The sequence below is a fragment of the Episyrphus balteatus genome, chromosome 4 (assembly GCF_945859705.1).
Source record: "Episyrphus balteatus chromosome 4, idEpiBalt1.1, whole genome shotgun sequence".
NCBI lineage: Eukaryota > Metazoa > Arthropoda > Insecta > Diptera > Syrphidae > Episyrphus > Episyrphus balteatus.
The window spans coordinates 9,455,013-9,473,808 of record NC_079137.1 but is presented as its reverse complement, the minus strand read 5'-3'; the positions used below and the strand labels follow the sequence as shown (position 1 = coordinate 9,473,808).

At 30.2% G+C, this 18,796-nt stretch overlaps 1 protein-coding gene and 1 long non-coding RNA gene across 2 annotated transcripts; both read right to left on the bottom strand.

Moving 5' to 3' along the window:
* Positions 1–266: 266 nt before the first annotated feature.
* On the bottom strand, positions 267–2,206 carry LOC129918511 (uncharacterized). Its single transcript, XM_055999103.1, has one exon. It carries the CDS (start codon positions 2,056–2,058, stop codon positions 268–270), a length of 1,791 nt encoding a protein of 596 aa, XP_055855078.1. The 5' UTR covers positions 2,059–2,206; the 3' UTR covers position 267.
* Positions 2,207–17,371: 15,165 nt separating this feature from the next.
* LOC129918514 (uncharacterized) lies at positions 17,372–18,013 on the bottom strand. The gene is made up of 2 exons (XR_008772968.1): positions 17,897–18,013; positions 17,372–17,838 (listed from the first exon to the last, which is right to left on the bottom strand). It is a non-coding gene; the product is annotated as an uncharacterized LOC129918514 (long non-coding RNA).
* Positions 18,014–18,796: the final 783 nt, after the last annotated feature.

The following is an 18,796-nucleotide window of genomic DNA, read 5'->3' as shown; positions in this document are numbered from 1 at the left end:
CCTAAGAAAGTTTTTATCTAATAGAGAAATTATTATTCATTATCGATTTATTGGTTGAAGAGTCAGTAGCGTTCTGTAGAAAATTTGTCGGTTGACTCCATCAATTTTCTGAAACTACATTAGTGTTATCTAATAAGTTAATAATAGTTTGAAATGCATTTTTAATGATAAGACACCTAAAACAGACTTCTTCGGCATACTTATCAACTTTAACTAATGCTTCTTTTACTTATAATATACATCTTAAACAAAGATTAATTTTTTTTTTCATTTTATAAACAGGCGATTTGTCTTCCATTTGAAAACACAAATTTCTCCAATAAAGAAAAAACTAGCAACAATCCATGTCAATCCCATCGATATCCAAATCCATTTAAAATCTTCAACTTTCAATGGTTGCAACTTCGAATCAAATCCAAAATTTAATTTTTCAATTTTTCCAACTTCCATTAACTCATAAAATGCCCTCCTTATCCAGAATTTCAATAAACCACTTGATTGTGTTTCCAAGATATGAAAGTTCAAAATTTTCTTATACATTGAATTTTCATTTATAGGAATAGCTGTAAGCTTATTTTTCATCAAACACAATTCTTCCGACCACCGAAACAATTGTTGACCAAAGAAATTTTGTTGATTTTCAATAACCTTCCATCTGATACTACTTATGGCGTAAGAATAGTTGGTATTGAAACTATTTCGAACTTTGTTAAAGGTATCAAAATTAGTTTCTCCCATAAATAAATTTGAATATCTTTTCATGAAATGAGGTCTTAAATTGAATAGAAGATTGATATCCGATTGAAATGCATAGATTTTTGTTTCAGAAGATTCAAAATCATTAACGGATCGTATCATGTGTTCCCTTGGAGGATGAGTTATGAAGGACTGTAAAAATGCATCGTATGACGTAACAATTATAATGCCAAGCAAAAATGTCAAAGAATAGCTTATTTTGGCAGGAAAAGAAACTCTTGATGGTTGAAAGAAGGGCTGTCCGAGTGTTCCACGAAAACAATCGATGTTAAAAACGAAATCACGTCTGACTACAAACGTTTGTGAAACTGAGATAAAAGCAGCTATTTCAAGTGTAATAGAAAGTAGTAGAAATATGACGATGATTAAGATAAATGCTTCCCAATGAAATACGACAGCAAATACTTTATAAATGGGAATTCTTGGTTCTGCAGGCACCATCAGACCCCAATCGTAGACTGTGTATGGATATGAAAACCATTCAATTGGATCTCGTACGACTGACATGGCGGTACCCGATATTTCAGCTATACCATTTAATGCAAGCTTATGCATACCAATTTCCGATATTGATGTATTTACTCTCGACGCACTTAATCGGGCATTGTGTTTCTTAGCAAAAGCATGAAACATATGCCCAACAAATCCACCAATTTTTATATTACCGTTTGGATATTTTGATATGATAACTCCTGGTTCTGATCCTCCGAAAAGAATGGGCAATAATGAGCCTTGAAGATTCTGCATTCGATCGGGAAAAATATCTGAATTATACTTGTTCCAGACGATTTCTTCGATTCTATGTTCTCCGAAATTGTTATAGCTGTAGTAAGTTGAAGAAGTTTCGAAATTTTGAAATACTGCCACAACATTAACCATTTTATTCAGCCAGCAGAAATTGAAAACTCTTTTTAATTCCAAGTCATTTTTTGAAGATCCTTTGAGCACAAAAATTGTCTTACAAAAACGAAGATGGTGAAGATATTCCGAAACTTGTTTAAGAACTAAATCACTGGAATCTAATTGAACAATGGTAAGGATGTTTTCATTGAATTCTCCCTTCAAGTAAAATAAACAATTTTCGGTTCCTAATATCACTGGAATACCAATTGTATTTATAAGGTCACATATTAATTCTTCATCAAAATCAATTTCTTTAGAAGATTTCACATGAAAAACACTTTCAAATTGTTCAATCTTGTTTATATTTTCGATGAATTTCAAAAGTTTTGAGTTTAGTTTGGATTCTGCAGTAGCAAACACTGCACAAAAAACAACGAGACTTATGACAGGAAAATTCATGACTAAACATTTATTTGAATCATTTTTGTTTTGTAGAAAATTATTCGATTTACTTTGATTATTTTTTTCAAATTGCAGGGTGTCTCCTATAAAGTTAATAAACGTTTCTTAGCAATTTTCTATAGGAAAAATTTATAAGTTGACTTCTTCGGCATACTGTGAACTTTCTTCGTCGATTACTGATTTGTTATTTTAATTCTTCGTTGAAGTATTGTGGCAGTTGTTTAATTGAGTTTAATTGTTCAATTTTATATTTTTTATACTTTGTATCGATATTATCAGCTTTCCGCAAGTTATTGATTGGGTCTTGAGAGAATATAAAAATTAAATAAAAAATACTGAGAGACGACTGAAACTCTATGTTTTTGCCATTTATGAAGAAATCCGAAGAAGTCCCGAAGTGTTGCAGAGCTGATAGATATAACTTTAACTCTTCTATTTTTCTAGCAGAAACTCAAACTACGTTTTAATTACTTATAATTTTTTGGAGGAATTCAGCGCAAAAATTGTTTTTAAGAAACGAGAATGTTAAACATATTCCGAAAGTCATTGAAGAACAATGGTTTTCTGTCCATTCGTATTCTGCGGTAGTAGTGTAATAGTTTAATCCTTTTGTAACCTGTCAACTTCAAGTCTTCTATCGATGATACAAATTTCCTTCAAAAAGACTTTCAATAAAATATTTTTGAAATAAACGCATTTCCATAGAATTAAAATTCTTCTGTTTCAACTTTTATGTCAGTGGCCATTTCTTCATGTTCATAAAACTGAGTGTGATAGATAATTCCCACTAAGCTTTCCCATTTAATCAACCATTTCTAGTAGGATTACTTTAAAAACAATTACCATAGAAAATTACCGCATTCATTTATTAATATGCCGATATCATAGCATTTAACCCTCTACTGCATTAGAAGCCAAATATGGTTTTGTCTGTTTGTATGCACTTTTCTCTTCTCTGTCACAAAAAAATGGTAAAGATTAACTACAATCCTCTTCTTTGTGTTTCTGAGAACCCGTAGTTTTTTCGTGTGTCCGACACAAAATAAAGGTGTATTTTAAAGCTGAAACACAATCACGCTTTGCCGTCGATTTTGACAACTGCCAAAAGTTCAACCATACGAAATCTGTATAACCTCCCACAATGACGCTTTTCTTACGTACGCTTTTTTTGACAAACGTAAGGAAACGTAAGAAAGCGAGCAAAAGTTCAACCAGACTGAACTTTTGCTCGCTTTATTTTGATTGGATTTGTTTTTCTAACTATAGGATTAAAGAATAAACAAATTTCTATGCATTTTTTAAACACATTAATATCCTTTTTCATTTTTCCACAATTAAATCAAGATAAAGACCTGGCCCAATAATTTTGTGAGTGACTGTGTTTTTTTTTTATTTGACAGCAGATTTTTTGTTTCAATCAGCTGCTCGAAGTCAAAGTGACAGAAGCGCGCTTTGAGGATTTCTCAACGTAACGCGATGACGCGTCTGGCAAAGCGTGATTGTGTTTCTGCTTTTACAGGTGAGTTGATCAGCCGTGTGCAATGAAATAAAAAGTGTAGAATTTATTCATACTTTAAGTATTAATTACTGCGTTTGTTTGGAAAGTAAAGTGGAATTAAAAATTTATTTTTGATCGATTGTGTTAATGTGTGCTATGAACCAATTTTTATTGAAAAAAAAAATTATTGGCCTGGTCTTGGGAGGGCAAAAAGTACGGCAGCCATATTTGGCCGCGTATGCATTAAGGGGTTGTAAATCTACACAATTTGTTAAATTTTTTTGTTGGAAAATTTTGTTTCTTTACATTGTTATTTTGCTTGGAAGCTATGTTTAAGAGACATTTTTCTCATGTTAACCCCGTTTCCAGCGGCGTAACCACAAAAATTTTAGGGGGAGGGGGCTCACCTATAATGTTTTTCAATAATTGTATTACTATTTAGTTTTTGTAAGATCTGGGAGTGGGTGAAAATGTTGGAGCAAGACTCACTTCGACAGTGGAAAGAATGTGAACCAGAAAAAATATATAAAACGGACAAAAACAAATTACTTTTCTCGGTTCCATGTCTTAAAATGAGCCAAATTTTAATTAATTCTTAACATTTTGTAATGCAATGTATTTATTTTACTTTATTTTGTTTTTAAATGATAAATATTTATCTTTTGATATTTTTAATTGTATTCTTTACATAATCTGAATAAATTAAATTAGTAAAATTTCTTACCCCTTAATGCATACGAAGCCAAATTTGGCTTATAAGCAATTTTTTTTTAATGAAAACCGTTTTGAAACAACCCAAAGAACCCATGTAAAACATTTTTAAATTTTTTCGTCCGCTAATACCTATTAATTCATGCAGTAGAGGGTTAAAGAATTCACTATTGCATGTTCTTTAAAATTTATTATCGCAAAATGGTCCTTCAGAAAAAAAATTAACTTTAGATCTTGATATGAAATTTAAATGATTGCAGTTAAGTTAATTTAAATTGTAGCAATCACCAAACCTTCAATTAGTGAAGTTTCTGTTCACATTATTTCCTTAAAGATAATTGCTATTGCAAACTTTGATATAGGGTGTTAGTAGGGCGACTGGTGGAAAGCTTATGATTTTGATTTTTTTTTTCTTCTAACATAATTGAAATATATTTGTCTCCACTAAAGTTTGTAAAATCATAAAAAGTGCCCCTATGGAAATACTGTCACTAATTACTGATAATAACTCACTGCAACTTAAAAGGTCAAACACTTAATTTTAAAATCGTTATCTTCTTTCCATAACAATTGCATAATTGACTCCAATTAAACTGTTAGTCATGAATTATCCTACCGTAAGTCAAGTTGCATTTATTGCAATCCTTATTGCGAATTTTCCGTCAACAGAAGCTAAATTTAATTCAAAGTTTTTGAATTTCGTCGAAAGTCTTAATAAAGTCGAACATTTTCAAAGCATTTTTCTGCTGAAATCATCCAAGACACCTAATTTTGATGATGACTTTCCATCTTCACTCGGTATTCCAGTGATTTTAGGAACTGAAGCTTCGTTTTATCTAAAGAGAGAATTCAGTGAAAATCTTCTAACCATTGTTGAATTTGATTCAAGTGAGTTTGGTCTTCAACAACTTCCGAAACATCTTCAACGCCTTCGATTCTGTAAGACGATTTTTAAGCTCAAGAATTCTTCAAGAAATGACCTAGAACTGAAGAATATTTTCAACTTTTGCTGGGAGAATAAATTGGTTAATGTTGTAGCAGTTTTTCAAAATTTTGAAACTTCATCGACTTTTTACAGCTACAATAATTTCGGAAATTTTACAATTGAAGAATTTATTTGGAACAGTACTGATTTAGGGGTATTTCCGAATCGAATAAGAGATTTTCATGGTTCGATATTGCCAGTTTTGTTCGGAGGACCAGAGCCAGGATTGATTATGTTGGAAAACTCTCAAGGAGATACGATTTACGGTGGATATGTGTGGCATACTTTCGAAACCTTTGCTAAAAGACACAATGCCAAGTTGAATACTTCAAACGTTAACATTTCTCTTTCAACTTATGAAATTTTTGAACTTGTACTTAAAGGAGAAGTTGATATGTACGCTGCTGGTTCGGTAATTCTGCGTTTTCCCATCGAATGGTTTACATATCCATACACAGCAATGGATTGGGGTGTGATGTTACCTATAGAACCTAATATCCCAATTTATAAGGTGTTTGCTTATGTGTTTTACTGGAAAGCCTTTTTCCTGACTATTGTGGTATTTGTATTGATATCTGTGTTACTTGAGTTAGCTGCTAGATTTTCAGGATTTCAGCGCAATCGTAATTTCATTTTTTTCACTGTGGATTCTTTTCGTGGAATACTTGGACAATCAATTTCTGAAGAACCACAAGCTTCTTACAGTACCAAAATCATCTATACATCGATATTTTTGCTTGGTATCATGATGGTCACTTCATACGATGCATTTCTTCAGTCATTCATGACCCAACCACCAAAGGAAAAATTAATAAAAACCTTCGAAGACCTTCAATCATCTGGATTTCAAATTTACGCTCTACAAAATGAAATCGAAGTATTTTACATACTTAAACCTCATTTTAAAGACAAATATCCAAATTTATTTTTTGGTGAAACTAATTTCAAGACATTTTTCAAATTTCGTGACACACTCAATACAAAATATGCCTTTGCAGTAATTCGACCTAAATGGGAAATTTATCAAAATCAACAAAATTTCTTTGGTCATCAAATATTTCGTTGGTCTGAAGAATTGTGTTTGGTGGATAATCTACAATATTCACTTGCTATAAATGAGAATTCAATTTATAAAAATGCTTTGGATTTTCATATATTGGAAACACAATCAAGTGGATTATTGGAATATTGGATAAAAAATTCATTTTATGAATTAATTGCTATTGAAAAAATTGAAAAGTTAAAATTTGAATTTGATGAGAAATTACAAGCAATGAAAGTTGAAGATTTAAAATGGATTTGGATATTAATGGGAGTGTTGATTGTGATTGATATTTTGTGTTTTATTGGAGAAATTTTTGTTTTTAAATTTAAGAATTAGAATAATATTATTGTATGCACCTGTTTTTGTCATAAGGTTTGAAATAAATGTTAATAGTAGCTCTGTTGTGGTTTAAATACATTTCTGATTTTTGAAGTTTAAAATGTGTAGTTTCTTATTTTTGGTAAAAACAACTTAATACCTACTTTTTTTTCAGGAAAATAAAAACAAAAGATAGTTAAAAACGATATTAAGTCAATTTTTAATTGAAAATTCTGAATCACACATCCAAAACCCAATAATCCGTTGAAAATAACAAATCCGTGTCCGTAATGCCCCAAAATCTTCCAGCTTAAACAACAAAATATGAACAAATTCTGGAGACATTCTGTTTCAGAAGAAATAGTAAAATTTTCGTTCTTGTTGATTCTCATTATTTCGAGTGATACTCGATTCTCATTATTTCGTTATTTCGAGTGATACTCGATGTACTTTTTTTTTTTATTTCTACTAATTTTTGAGGTACTAAAAAAAGATGATGCTGTGTTCTAAAAATGGAAAATTAAAAAAAAATGGAAAATTAAAAAAAAAATGGAAAATTAAAAAAAAAAAAAATGGCGTTTGATAAAACCAGAAAGAACTGTTTTTTAAATACATTTCTGTATGAGAAAAATGAAATAAATTTTTTTTTACTCCCCTTGTCCCCTTTTTCATTTAAAAGTCTGAAAGAAACGTCATTCCTTCAGAGCCGAATTACAACAATCTTTGTTTACTTTTCGTTTCATAGGAATTACCAAAATGTTCGTTCTTGTTGATTCTCATAATATCGAGTGATATGAATTTAATATAATTTATGGGCTTCTTGTTACGAGCATTTTTTCAAGTTACTGAAATCAGGGACAACAAATATCCTGCTGATTTATACAAATTTATGTGTAAAAAGTCTTAGGATACTCGTATAAACATATTTACTCAAACAAAATTGTCGCCTAAAAAAAAAAAAAAACAAAAAACATTACTACACTATTTCCCAAAATACATTTCATGAGTTTAAAAAACAAAATTACAACAATCTATACGAACTTATTGTTTCAGAAATAGAATTAATAAAATTTTCGTTCTTGTTGATTCTCATAATTTCGAGTGATAGGTACACCTCTAAAGCACTAGTCAACAGATCATTGGCATTTGCAGTGTATGTGACCTTTGCATGTTGATGATATAAAAGTCACTCATTCTCTTATTAAAAATTCTTCACCACACACCAGCACCCAATTATGCGGTGTTAATTAATTTTTTTCCACAATATGCTCTCCAACACTCCTCCCGCTCTCATATCTACTCCTTACTCCAAAATAGATTACATAAAATAGGTATATATCAACCAACCCACCTACCTTAGTCATTATTAAACATTTTTGATATTGTGTAAGGACCGTAAACAATGTTACTCTAGTCCTGTAACAAATCGCTTTTCTTTGAGTGTGTAAATAATTTGCAAAAATCGTGATCCACTTGCCAGAAAAAAAAAAACAACAACAAGAATAACAACAGCTGCCCGTTCGCATTCATAAAATTTGATAGAATGCGAATAGCATGTGTGTGTGTATGTTGTCATGAAAAATCAACCTCAAAAACCTACACGCAAGTTGGGAGGTATACCTAGTCATTGTCTTGGGCAAAGAAAGAAAAAAAAAACAACGGAAAGAAAACAGAAAACAAAAGGAAACACCCCAGGGGAATCAATTTTGATTAGGTTTCTTAATCTTGAGGTGTATGCCTACATACAAACACACACATAAACATACTCTCCACACTCTATGACACAGGTTAAGGTAGAGATATTATATTTTCTCTTAAAGCTCCAAGGATATGCGTATAGATTAACCACGTACAAAAATAATTTTTCCATGTCGGTTGAAATTATAAATTTTCCAACAGAAAATATTTTCATGGACATTTTTTTTTTCATCTATAACACACACACATGCACACACACATGCGAGTGTTCAGTCAGTGGTTTGTGGTTTCTTCGTGATGGGTTCCACTTGATGAGTACTCACTAAGCATAAGAAAGTGACTTTGTTTTTTTTTTTTTTTGTAAGAAAACGGAAGGAATAAAGATTCCCACTTAACCATGATGGGTTAAGTGTTTATAACTGAAGATATGTTGGTACTTTTTCGGTTTTTGATTTCAAATAGAAGATATCAAGGTTAAAAGGATCAAAAATATGAGATGAGTTTTTGAAAAAAACCAGTTGTTGACGTTCAATTCACGTTCCAACTTCGGTAAAGCTTCGTTAAGGAAAAATGGCAAAAAATTCCTTAATTTGAATAAATTTTTTTAAGATTATTTGTTATTGAGAAAGAGAAAATATTTACCTAAGCCAGAATGTCCATAAAGTATTTGTAATTCGTCAATTGATTGAATCTTTTACTAAGAAAAAGAACGTTTCGATGAGCCAAAAAAAACCCATGAAATATTTAACTTTCATCCAAGGCAATCGACATTCCAGTATTCCATCAGGATAAAAAAGGACAAACTTATAAAAAGAATAAAATTAGGCACCATCAAACTTTTTTTAGCGATTATTTGAATTTTTCTTTCTTTTCGCTACACATTCATGAACATGCAAAAAAAAATGAAAAATCTGAAACAAAAACTTTTAAAAAATGTTCTTAAACTTTTCTATTTAAACTGAAACTCTAACGAGTTACATTAAATGAATGACCAAAACGCTTCTTTGATTTCTGTTTGTCTTTCCTCTGATATATAATACTACGCGATATTGAGAAGATATCCTAATTTATTCTCCTGATTAATAACTTTTCCTTGAATATCCCTGCACATGATGACTTACAACATCCTATTATTCTGGTTCCATGATGATGATGATCATCATCATCCTCATCACCCAAACCAACAAGGAACTTCCGGTTCAGGAGGAAAACTTTTTTAATCAAATTGAATTGATTCGATTTATCCTTTAGCTTCTTCTTTCCATTCGAAATGAATTTTATTTTAATTTATCCCTCAATAATGATTTCGTATAAATGTATAATTATGTAGATATGCTCTGAATGTGGTCTTCTCTAATAAACACACACACACACACAGCCACAAGAATAATAACCCTTTTGGCCTGGGTTAAGGATTGTGATTATATTAACCATCCAATGTCACGGTAACGGTTTCGGGTATATCCTGAATGTGGAAGTGATATGCAATGGAAATCAAAAATATGTGGTTGTTATCCTGTAATTGACTCGACACGTGAATATTTTTAATTAAAAATTATATACCTACCTACTTACTTCTCTTTCTCTATGTATTGTGTGTTATAAATAATATTGAAAATGGGAGAGAAAAAAAATTAATTTTAAACCAAGAGTTCGATCGTTTTCATAGTAGTATAATATCCCAACCATATCCTTTCTCCATTGGCAGGGCAGACGAGTATGGTGACTATATTATCGTCTCCATTGTCCTGTGTATTATCCTCGTTGTCCTCGACTGTGAATTGCACACATTCTTATTAATTAGATTGCACCCGACTGATTAACCCACGCATAATCAGATTAAGTCCGCACTTTATTTATTTGTTTTTCAATTTTTTTTTTTGTTTTCCCTCAGATTTTTTTTTTTATTATTTTTCATTTTATTTGTCTGATGATGGCAGTTGGTAGAACCAAAAGGTCCTTTTCGTCCTTTAGCCAATCGGTGTGGTAATCGGTATTGGTACGATATGGTATAGTAGTTGATGCGGGGGGGGGGGGGGGGGGAAGGGAGAGTACAATTCAATGGGACTCAAAAATTATTCAATTAAAATTTGACATGAAAACGCCATTCATTGGAATTAAATATTCGCTAAAGGCATAAAGCAATGATGATGGTCTTCGATGGTTCTATGATTTAAATGTAGGAGGGTCGAAGGGGTGAGGTAGGGTGGAGTAAAAATATGTCTTTTTATTTTATTTTACTCCAACAGGAATGTATTTTAGGAAACAGTGCTGTCAGTTTTTTATTCAGACGAGACATTTATTTGAATAAACTCGGTGGAATTTAACGACAATTTACATACAAAATTGTATCATCTAAATTTCAATATTTATTGAGAGAAATTTTGTACAAATGAGAAGCCATTCAATAAAGCATTATTTTCATCGAATTTTTTTAAAAGTGTCACTCGAAATGATGAGAATCAACAAGAACGAACATTTTATAAATTCATCTGAAATAAGAAGTGATCAGCAAAAATTGTTCTAAATCTGTCCTAAAAGCACAGGAATATTGTTTTTTTTTAGACGAAACTTGTTTTTAATTGTAACAGGGAGGAGTAAAAAATGTCACATTATTTTATTTAACTCCTTTGAATAAATACCTAAAAATTGTACTTTACAGGTCTAAGGAATGAGAAGGTGCTTTACTTCACTAATATAATCTAGAAATGCAAAGCAAATCAATTAAGAAAGACTTTCATTGAATCTTAAAAAAAGTCACTCGAAATGATGAGAATCAACAAGAACGAACATTTTTGAAATTTCTGTTAAAATAATAAAAATTCTGCGCAGATGATTAAAGTTTTGTTTTTAAAATGAAAAGTCTTTGAAATTTTAAAGAAATTACATACAAAATTCGTTCTTGTTGATTCTCATGGTTTCAAGGGATGTTATTTTGCAAGATAGTTTAATCGTTGACATTGACCTTCACTATGTCGTGAGTTAATAAGGCAAAGTATTTATCTTACTTGACCAATTTTCTGAATCGTTTGGTTGTAGCAAAAATCACATTTTCGACAGCACTGATAAGGAATATATGAGTTTATGGACAACATTTTAAATTTCTTTGTTCTTTAACTGAATTGTAGAAAATGTATAGGTACCAAACTGTAATGATGAATGTTATGCGATAGCTCTGCCCTGACGCGACGTTAATACAGATCGAATGAAATCCATTTCATCATCAAAAGACCCACGCATTCGAAACAGTTTTGGTTTTTTTTTTTGTGTTTATTCATCCGGTCCTTGGGCGGAAATATTTCGGCAGGGTCTAGTTATTTTTTTTTTTTTTTTTTTTGGTTTTCTGTTATCAAGGATAAAAATGATGAACAAAAAAAAATAAAATATGTGAGAATTGTAGATATTGTCACAGTGCTGATGGCATGAACAAGGATATGTGTCTGTACGAGAGGGTAAAATCTTAATTAATTGATTAATTAAAAAATCGAGGATTAAAAAGTTTAAAACCAAATGGGTGGCCACATGAATCTCAGTCGATTGATTGGATCCGGACTGTTGCAGACAGAACAGAAGCGTTGAAAGTTGAGTACACATACAGAGATGGTCTAATATGATTATCTGAGAAAAAAAATGTTTTGAAAGTTTGCAATATTAATGGATGAGATTATACAAGAAAAAAATTGTATTCTTCAAATTGAATTAATATGTGCAACACATCTCAAAGTCCTGCAGGGGATAGGTACCTATAACTTTCATATGAGAATGCTAATTGGAATGAGAATACCAGTTAGAATTTTTCGGTGGTGGTGAAGAAAAGTATCAATCATTAGTGTTTGTGTAAGTTATATGAAAAAAAAGGTCGATTATCACGCTGCACACGTCCATCACGTTTTTGTTTTTGTTGTCACGTTAGTCGTCTATTTTTGACACCGCGTGTCAAATCCACATCCAATTGGGCAGATAGCATTGCAGTAAAAGCAATAACAATAAAAAAATATCTTTGTGTGTTTTTTTTTTGGTCATAAACATCTATGTTAGAAAATTCAATGAAATTTTATTTATGATATGAAATAAATGGCTCCTTCAATTATGGACATACGTTTAAAGGTTTAATAGGAAATGCGTCAATTTTTATGGATGTTGCTTTGCGTGTTAAGAATAAGATTATTATCTTAATTTTATACACATCCTGATTTATTGATTAAAATATATGATTTGGAAAATATTATGAAACGTGAATGACATAAATAAAGTTTGAGAGTAAGAAAATCACTTAGTATAATTTTTTTTAACATGAAAATTTCTTCATTTTGGTGAAGGAATTAATCCATAGACTTTTTTTCTCCTCCCAAAATTTATGAGGAAGAAGAAGATGGATTACTTATTTTATTTACTATTTTTATTACATTAATTAATAACAAAGAAAAGTTAATATATCACCAAATCAATGTGTTACCAATCCAAAAGTAATCCAAAGTAATTAATTGGTGTTATTAATTTATTAATGTCAACAAAGCACTCTATCAAAAACAGTTTTTTTTTTCATCTTAATTTCGTTTTTTTTTTTTATAATTCCTTAATCAAAAAATAATTCATTTACATAACAAATTAAATGCAAATAAAAAAGCATCACAAACAATGAAAAAATAATAAAATGTAATAAAAAATCATTATTTGCACAGAGTTATTAATGAAACAAAAATTACACAAAAACAACACAAATATTTTCATAAATAAAACAAGACAAAAAAAAATCACCAACATAAATATTTTTTTAAATTTATTATTTGTTGACTTTCACATATTTTATTCATTTCAATGAATTCAATTGTTTTTAAGTTTAAACAAACAAAAAAAAAATACACAAAATAACTTATTCATGATAAAAACATAAAAGAAAAAAGTGTTTTGATTGTCGTATATATTTTGCATTCTACCTACTGTGTGGTGATAACCCTTTTTTATTATTATTATCTTTACTTGTTTACTGATTTGTGTGTCTATGTATGAATATTCATTTTATAGGACACATTCACGCCTGCCATTTTCAAAGTGTTGATATAATTTTTCTGTTTTTTTTTTTTGTTGCTTAATTTTTTGATTTAATAAAATGCAATCAGTGCATTTAAATGGATTGTGCAAAAATTGCAAAAATTTATGATTGTTTTACAATTAACATATAAATTTTGTTGGAAAATTGTTATCATAAGGGACACAACAAATCATTTTCGTTATAAAATAAAAAAGTTTGAATCACATTTTTTACGCTATGTTGACAAGTATTTTGTGTATTTCGATGACTTTTATTTTTTACGGATCATTGACAGTGAATATAATTATTTTCCAAGAAGTTTGATATCGTTTTTTATACCAGGACCCATTTAAATATATCTCAATGAAAATCTTACAAAACCTCAAAAACATTTTCTTTTATCAAAAAAAAAAAAAAAAAAAACCGTTCAAGTGCATTATAATTTTTGGATTACAAAAAATAAAATTCAAATAAATCTAAAAGGAGAGAAAAGCTATGTTTGAATATTCATTCATCAAAGATACGAGTCGAGTATAGATTACATTTTATTCCCACACGTATTTTCAAATTTTGATAAAAAAAAAACCCAAACCCTTTCCCAACTTATATACTGCCTTAACTTCACCAGGTGAGGAAGAATATAATATTCTTTTTCAAAGCAAAATGTCAATTCTAATGTGTGAGACTAAAAAAACAGGGTCGCATTTAGTTTTATCCAAAATTTCTAAATTTTCTTAACATTAAAATCCTGGACTATTTACAAAAAAAAAAATTTGTTTTCAGTCTGGGAAAACAATAGCATTTTTTATTGATTAACGATTTAATAAGAGAAATTACGTGGAAATGGAAGCCATTTAAAAAAAAAAACAATATTGCGTTGACTCTTTAAAATGTATCACTCGAAATGATGAGAATCAACAAGAACGAACATTTTATTATTTCTTTTGAAATGGAAAATCTGTGTGTTGTGGTTTTGTTTTTAAAACTGGCAGTTTATGAGATTTTATAACCATTTTTTCTTCTTTATTTCAATATTAAATAAAACATTCGTTCTTGTTGATTCTCACGATTTCAAGGGACATTAATTTGTTAGAGTTTACAATGATCACCTTGAGTTGCTTCAGGAAAGCTTTTTTACTTATTGTACAAGTTGAACAAGTGAAATGCGATTTCTGTAGGTATTTTGTGTCAGTGCTCCTTTGTTTATTTGCATAGGTTACTTTTCGCCCTTGGTGTTTTCAATCTCTGTAAAACCCCATTCTGACGCTCCTGGTACCCATATTGTAGTTTCCATCCTTCAACTCTTATCTCTATTGAAAAATAAACCGCACCAATGCACCAATGGGATTATTCTTTCCCAAATCCATAATTTTCTTTTCGGATAAAAATGGATAGATATCATTTTGAAGAAAAAATCCTAAGAAAAAAAAAAACACTCACACACACTCAAGGAGTTACTTCATATATCCATATATGAATAAATACGATTACGAAAACTGAAAAAAATCACAAAATCAGAATAAAGGATTATGGCAAAAGGACAGGACGATTTTCCGCACTGAAGATGGACAAAAAAAAAAAAACAAAAAAAAAAAACTTGCTGCATAAGAAAATATCAAATAAACCTTAGAAAACGAAGTCAACAGGATGAATATATTTCCTAGGAATCCTGCATCCTTCTTCGTGGAATATATATTTTTTTTGTTTTTTCTATTTGTTGTTGCATTTTTTTTTATGTGGATAATCGTGAGCAGTGGTGCACAATTTTACAGAAAAGACGGAGAATTTATATGCAGCCAGGACGACCGACATATTGCACACATACATATCTACTATTACAGACAGTAAGTCTGGGGTTCCCTTATAAAATTCATATAAACACATTTGAAATTCTACGAGATGTAAATCCTTTTCTGATCATCGAATTAGAAAAATGAAGGTACGAACGGATAAGACGTGAAAGTCTTTTCTTGTTGATATCCAAGATTTAAATCACATTTTTTCTCCCTTCCATCATGAAAAAGAAAAAAGAGAGAAAGAGAGTGAGAGATATAGAAGGATCCTTTAGTAGCAAGACATTGACGATGACGATAATATTGTAAATTTTGTATTCTAGCAGCAGTATCAGCAGAAGCAGCAGCAGCAATTGAAATGTATTTAATATTTCTTTTTCTTCATCCTGGTGAAGGTAACTCCTTAGGTCCTTAAATATATTTCTTAGATAAATCTATTCCAAGTTAAATGGAAACAGATTTGGTTTTTTTTTTCTTCTTCTTCAAAACTTCTATGTTATATTGAAAATAAATTGGAATTGAAGTCCGTTTAAATAGTCAAGATGAAGGGTTGTGGTAATATATTGAATAAAAGTATTTCAACAAGGTAACATTTAGGTATAATGGTCAGATAGCTAAAATAAAATGGGAATGATGGATTTCAAATTATCAGATATTTGTCCCTTTAGACACTATTCTCTCTTTCTCATTCCTAATAACTATTCTTAACTTTCAAATCGACATTTGTAACTGTTATAAAAGCAATTAAAAGATCCATAACTCTTTATTGATAAGTAGAAGTGATGAGTGTTATTGTTATAAGTGCTAAAATCCATTAGAACTCCGTAATGGACTATAAAAACGCAAGTCTAAGTTGCTGTTGCTGCAGTATTGGAAGTGGAATTTATCGAAATAGAAGTTCAGAAAAGAATTTATAAAGTTCATGATGAATTACAATACCAGTCTTGTTGCTTTCATAGCTATAATCGCTCCTGAAATTCAGCAAACAGAAGCTATATTTAACTCAAAACTTTTAAGTTTTATTGACAATCTAAATAAAGTTGATCGATTTGAAAGTTTATTTTTGCTGAAACATTCTAAGGAATCTAACTTTGATGACAAATTTATAAAAGACGTTAAAAGTTCAGTTGGTGTTCCAGTAATTCTTTCCACTGGAGCTTCATCGTTTTACTTGAAGGACATATTCTGTGAAAATCTTCTAACCATTGTTCAATTGGATTCAAGTAATTTACTTCTACAGCGACTTTTGGAATATCTTAAACGCCTTCGATTCTGTAAGATAATTTTTGTGCTCGAGAATTCTTTAAAAAAAGATTCGGAACTAAGGAGTCTTTTCGAATATTGTTTGCGTAATAGAATGATAAATATTGCAGCAGTTTTTCAAGATTTTGGAATTTCATCAGCTTACTTCAGTTACAGAAATTTAAGAGATCATTCAATTGAAGAATTCATATGGAACAAGAAAAATTTTCACATATTTCCAGATCGAATGCGAGACCTTCAGGGTTTAAGATTACCAGTTTTGTTTGGAGGCGTCGAGCCAGGAATGATAACTTCTGAAAATACTAACAATAATTCAGCAATTGGAGGTTATGTAACACACATATTCATTGAATTTGCTAAAAGACACAATGCAAAATTGGATTTATCGAATGTAAACACTTTACTTTCTCCTTACGATATGTATGAACTTGTTTTAAATGGAACAATTGAAATAACAGGTTGCTTGAAGTTCGTGCAAGATTCAATTGAATGGTTTTCATATCCATATGGTGTTTTTGATTGGTGTGTAATGGTACCAGTAGAAGCAAGTATTCCCATTTATAAAGTGTTTGCCTTTATATTTAATTGGAAAGCCTTACTTCTAACGATTGTGGCATACATTTTACTTTCTGTTTTACTTGAGTTGACTGATAACTTCAAAGGATCAAATCGCACCATTTGTTATTTCTTCAACATCAATTGTTTTCGAGGAATATTAGGACAACCATTTTCTCAAAACCCAAAATCGTCTAACAGTACAAAAATCATCTATTCACTAATCTTTTTGTTGGGAATCATGATCGTTACTTCATATGATGCATTTCTTCAATCTTTCATGACAGAACCACCAAGAGAAAAAGCAATAAGATCATTCGATGATTTACAATCTAAAGGTTTAAAAATATTCGCCTTACAATCTGATATTGATAATTTACTGTACAAACGAAGACCTACACTCATGGAAAAGTATTCAAATATATTTATTGGTGAAACAAACTTTAAGACTTTTACAAGCTTTCTAAATTCTTTGGATACAAGCTATGCCTTCACAATTTCCGAATCAAAATGGAATATTTATAAAAATCAACAAAAATTTCTTGGTAAAGAATTATTTCGTTTGTCCAAGGAATTAACTTTGTGGGATAATTTTTTAGCAGCTTTTTCTATAAATGAAAATTCTATTTATAAGAAAACTTTAAATTCTCATATCTTGGCAACACAATCAAGTGGATTATTGGATTTTTGGATGAAGAAAGCTTTTTATGAATTAATTAATGTTCGAAGGATTAAAAATATCAATTTTGGATTTGATCCAAAATTAAGACCGATGAAAGTTGAAGACCTAAAGTTGATTTGGATAGTAATGGGATTGGCGTATGTGGTTGCAATTTCCTGTTTTGTTGGAGAAAATTGTATTTTTATTTTTAAAAGGGACTGAAATAATGAAAAATAAAACATGAAATAATTATTTCTTGTTTTTGTTTTAACTCACCAGAATCTGTTATAAAAAAAGACGAATAAATTAAGAAATTTTCTTTAACAAAAGAGGTTTAAATCGATATCGTTTTTAAAAATAGTGGAAAAAACGTAATATAAAACAAATATTGACTTTCAGTTTGTTAAAACTCAAACTGTGATTTTCAAATTAGTTGACTCCATATTTTTTTTCATTCTGACAGGTGTTCTCTACGAATTTAATAATCGTTTTCTGCACATTTTCAACGGAAAATAACCTTTAGAGGACTTCTTCGGAATGTAGTACATTTTCTACCCTAATATTTGATTGATTTTGAAATATACCTAAAATTAAGGCCTCATCAAACAAATAGCATTAAAAACCCTAAGTAGGGTAAAATTACAAATCAGTCAGAGACTCAGTAGAAAATTTACAATATTACGAAGAAGTCCTTTTACGGTAACTTACTATGGGATTCACATTGAAAACCTTTGTTAACCTTGTAGTTAACACCCTGTAGATTGAAAAAACTCATGGAGTCAAACCCTATGTTTTAAATTCTAGTAGCATTGAGATTTAATTTAAATTTACCAGAGAATTTGATATTTTACCCTCTTTTTTACTAACAGCGTCATGTGATGTTTGTACCAACTAATATTTCATTTGATTTGTATATAACATGAAATAGTGTTCTGTTCATTTCTAGACAGTTAAACGAATGCTTACGATTTAGACACAGACAAAAGTAAAGTAAATAACCACATTTTGTGACAACAAATCAACTTTTTTAATTGTCCCCAGTAATTAATAACAGAGGTAGAAAAATAAATGCGCTTAAACGACTAAACAACAAACTGAAAGAAGGAAATGATTTCAAATTAGTCATGAAGTATCCTACTTCAAGTGTTGTAGTTTTCATTATGACAGTGCAGGTTG

Excerpts from the sequence above, each read along its gene's own strand:
- LOC129918511 (XM_055999103.1), bottom strand. The coding sequence starts at position 2,058 with ATGAATTTTCCTGTCATAAGTCTCGTTGTTTTTTGTGCAGTGTTTGCT.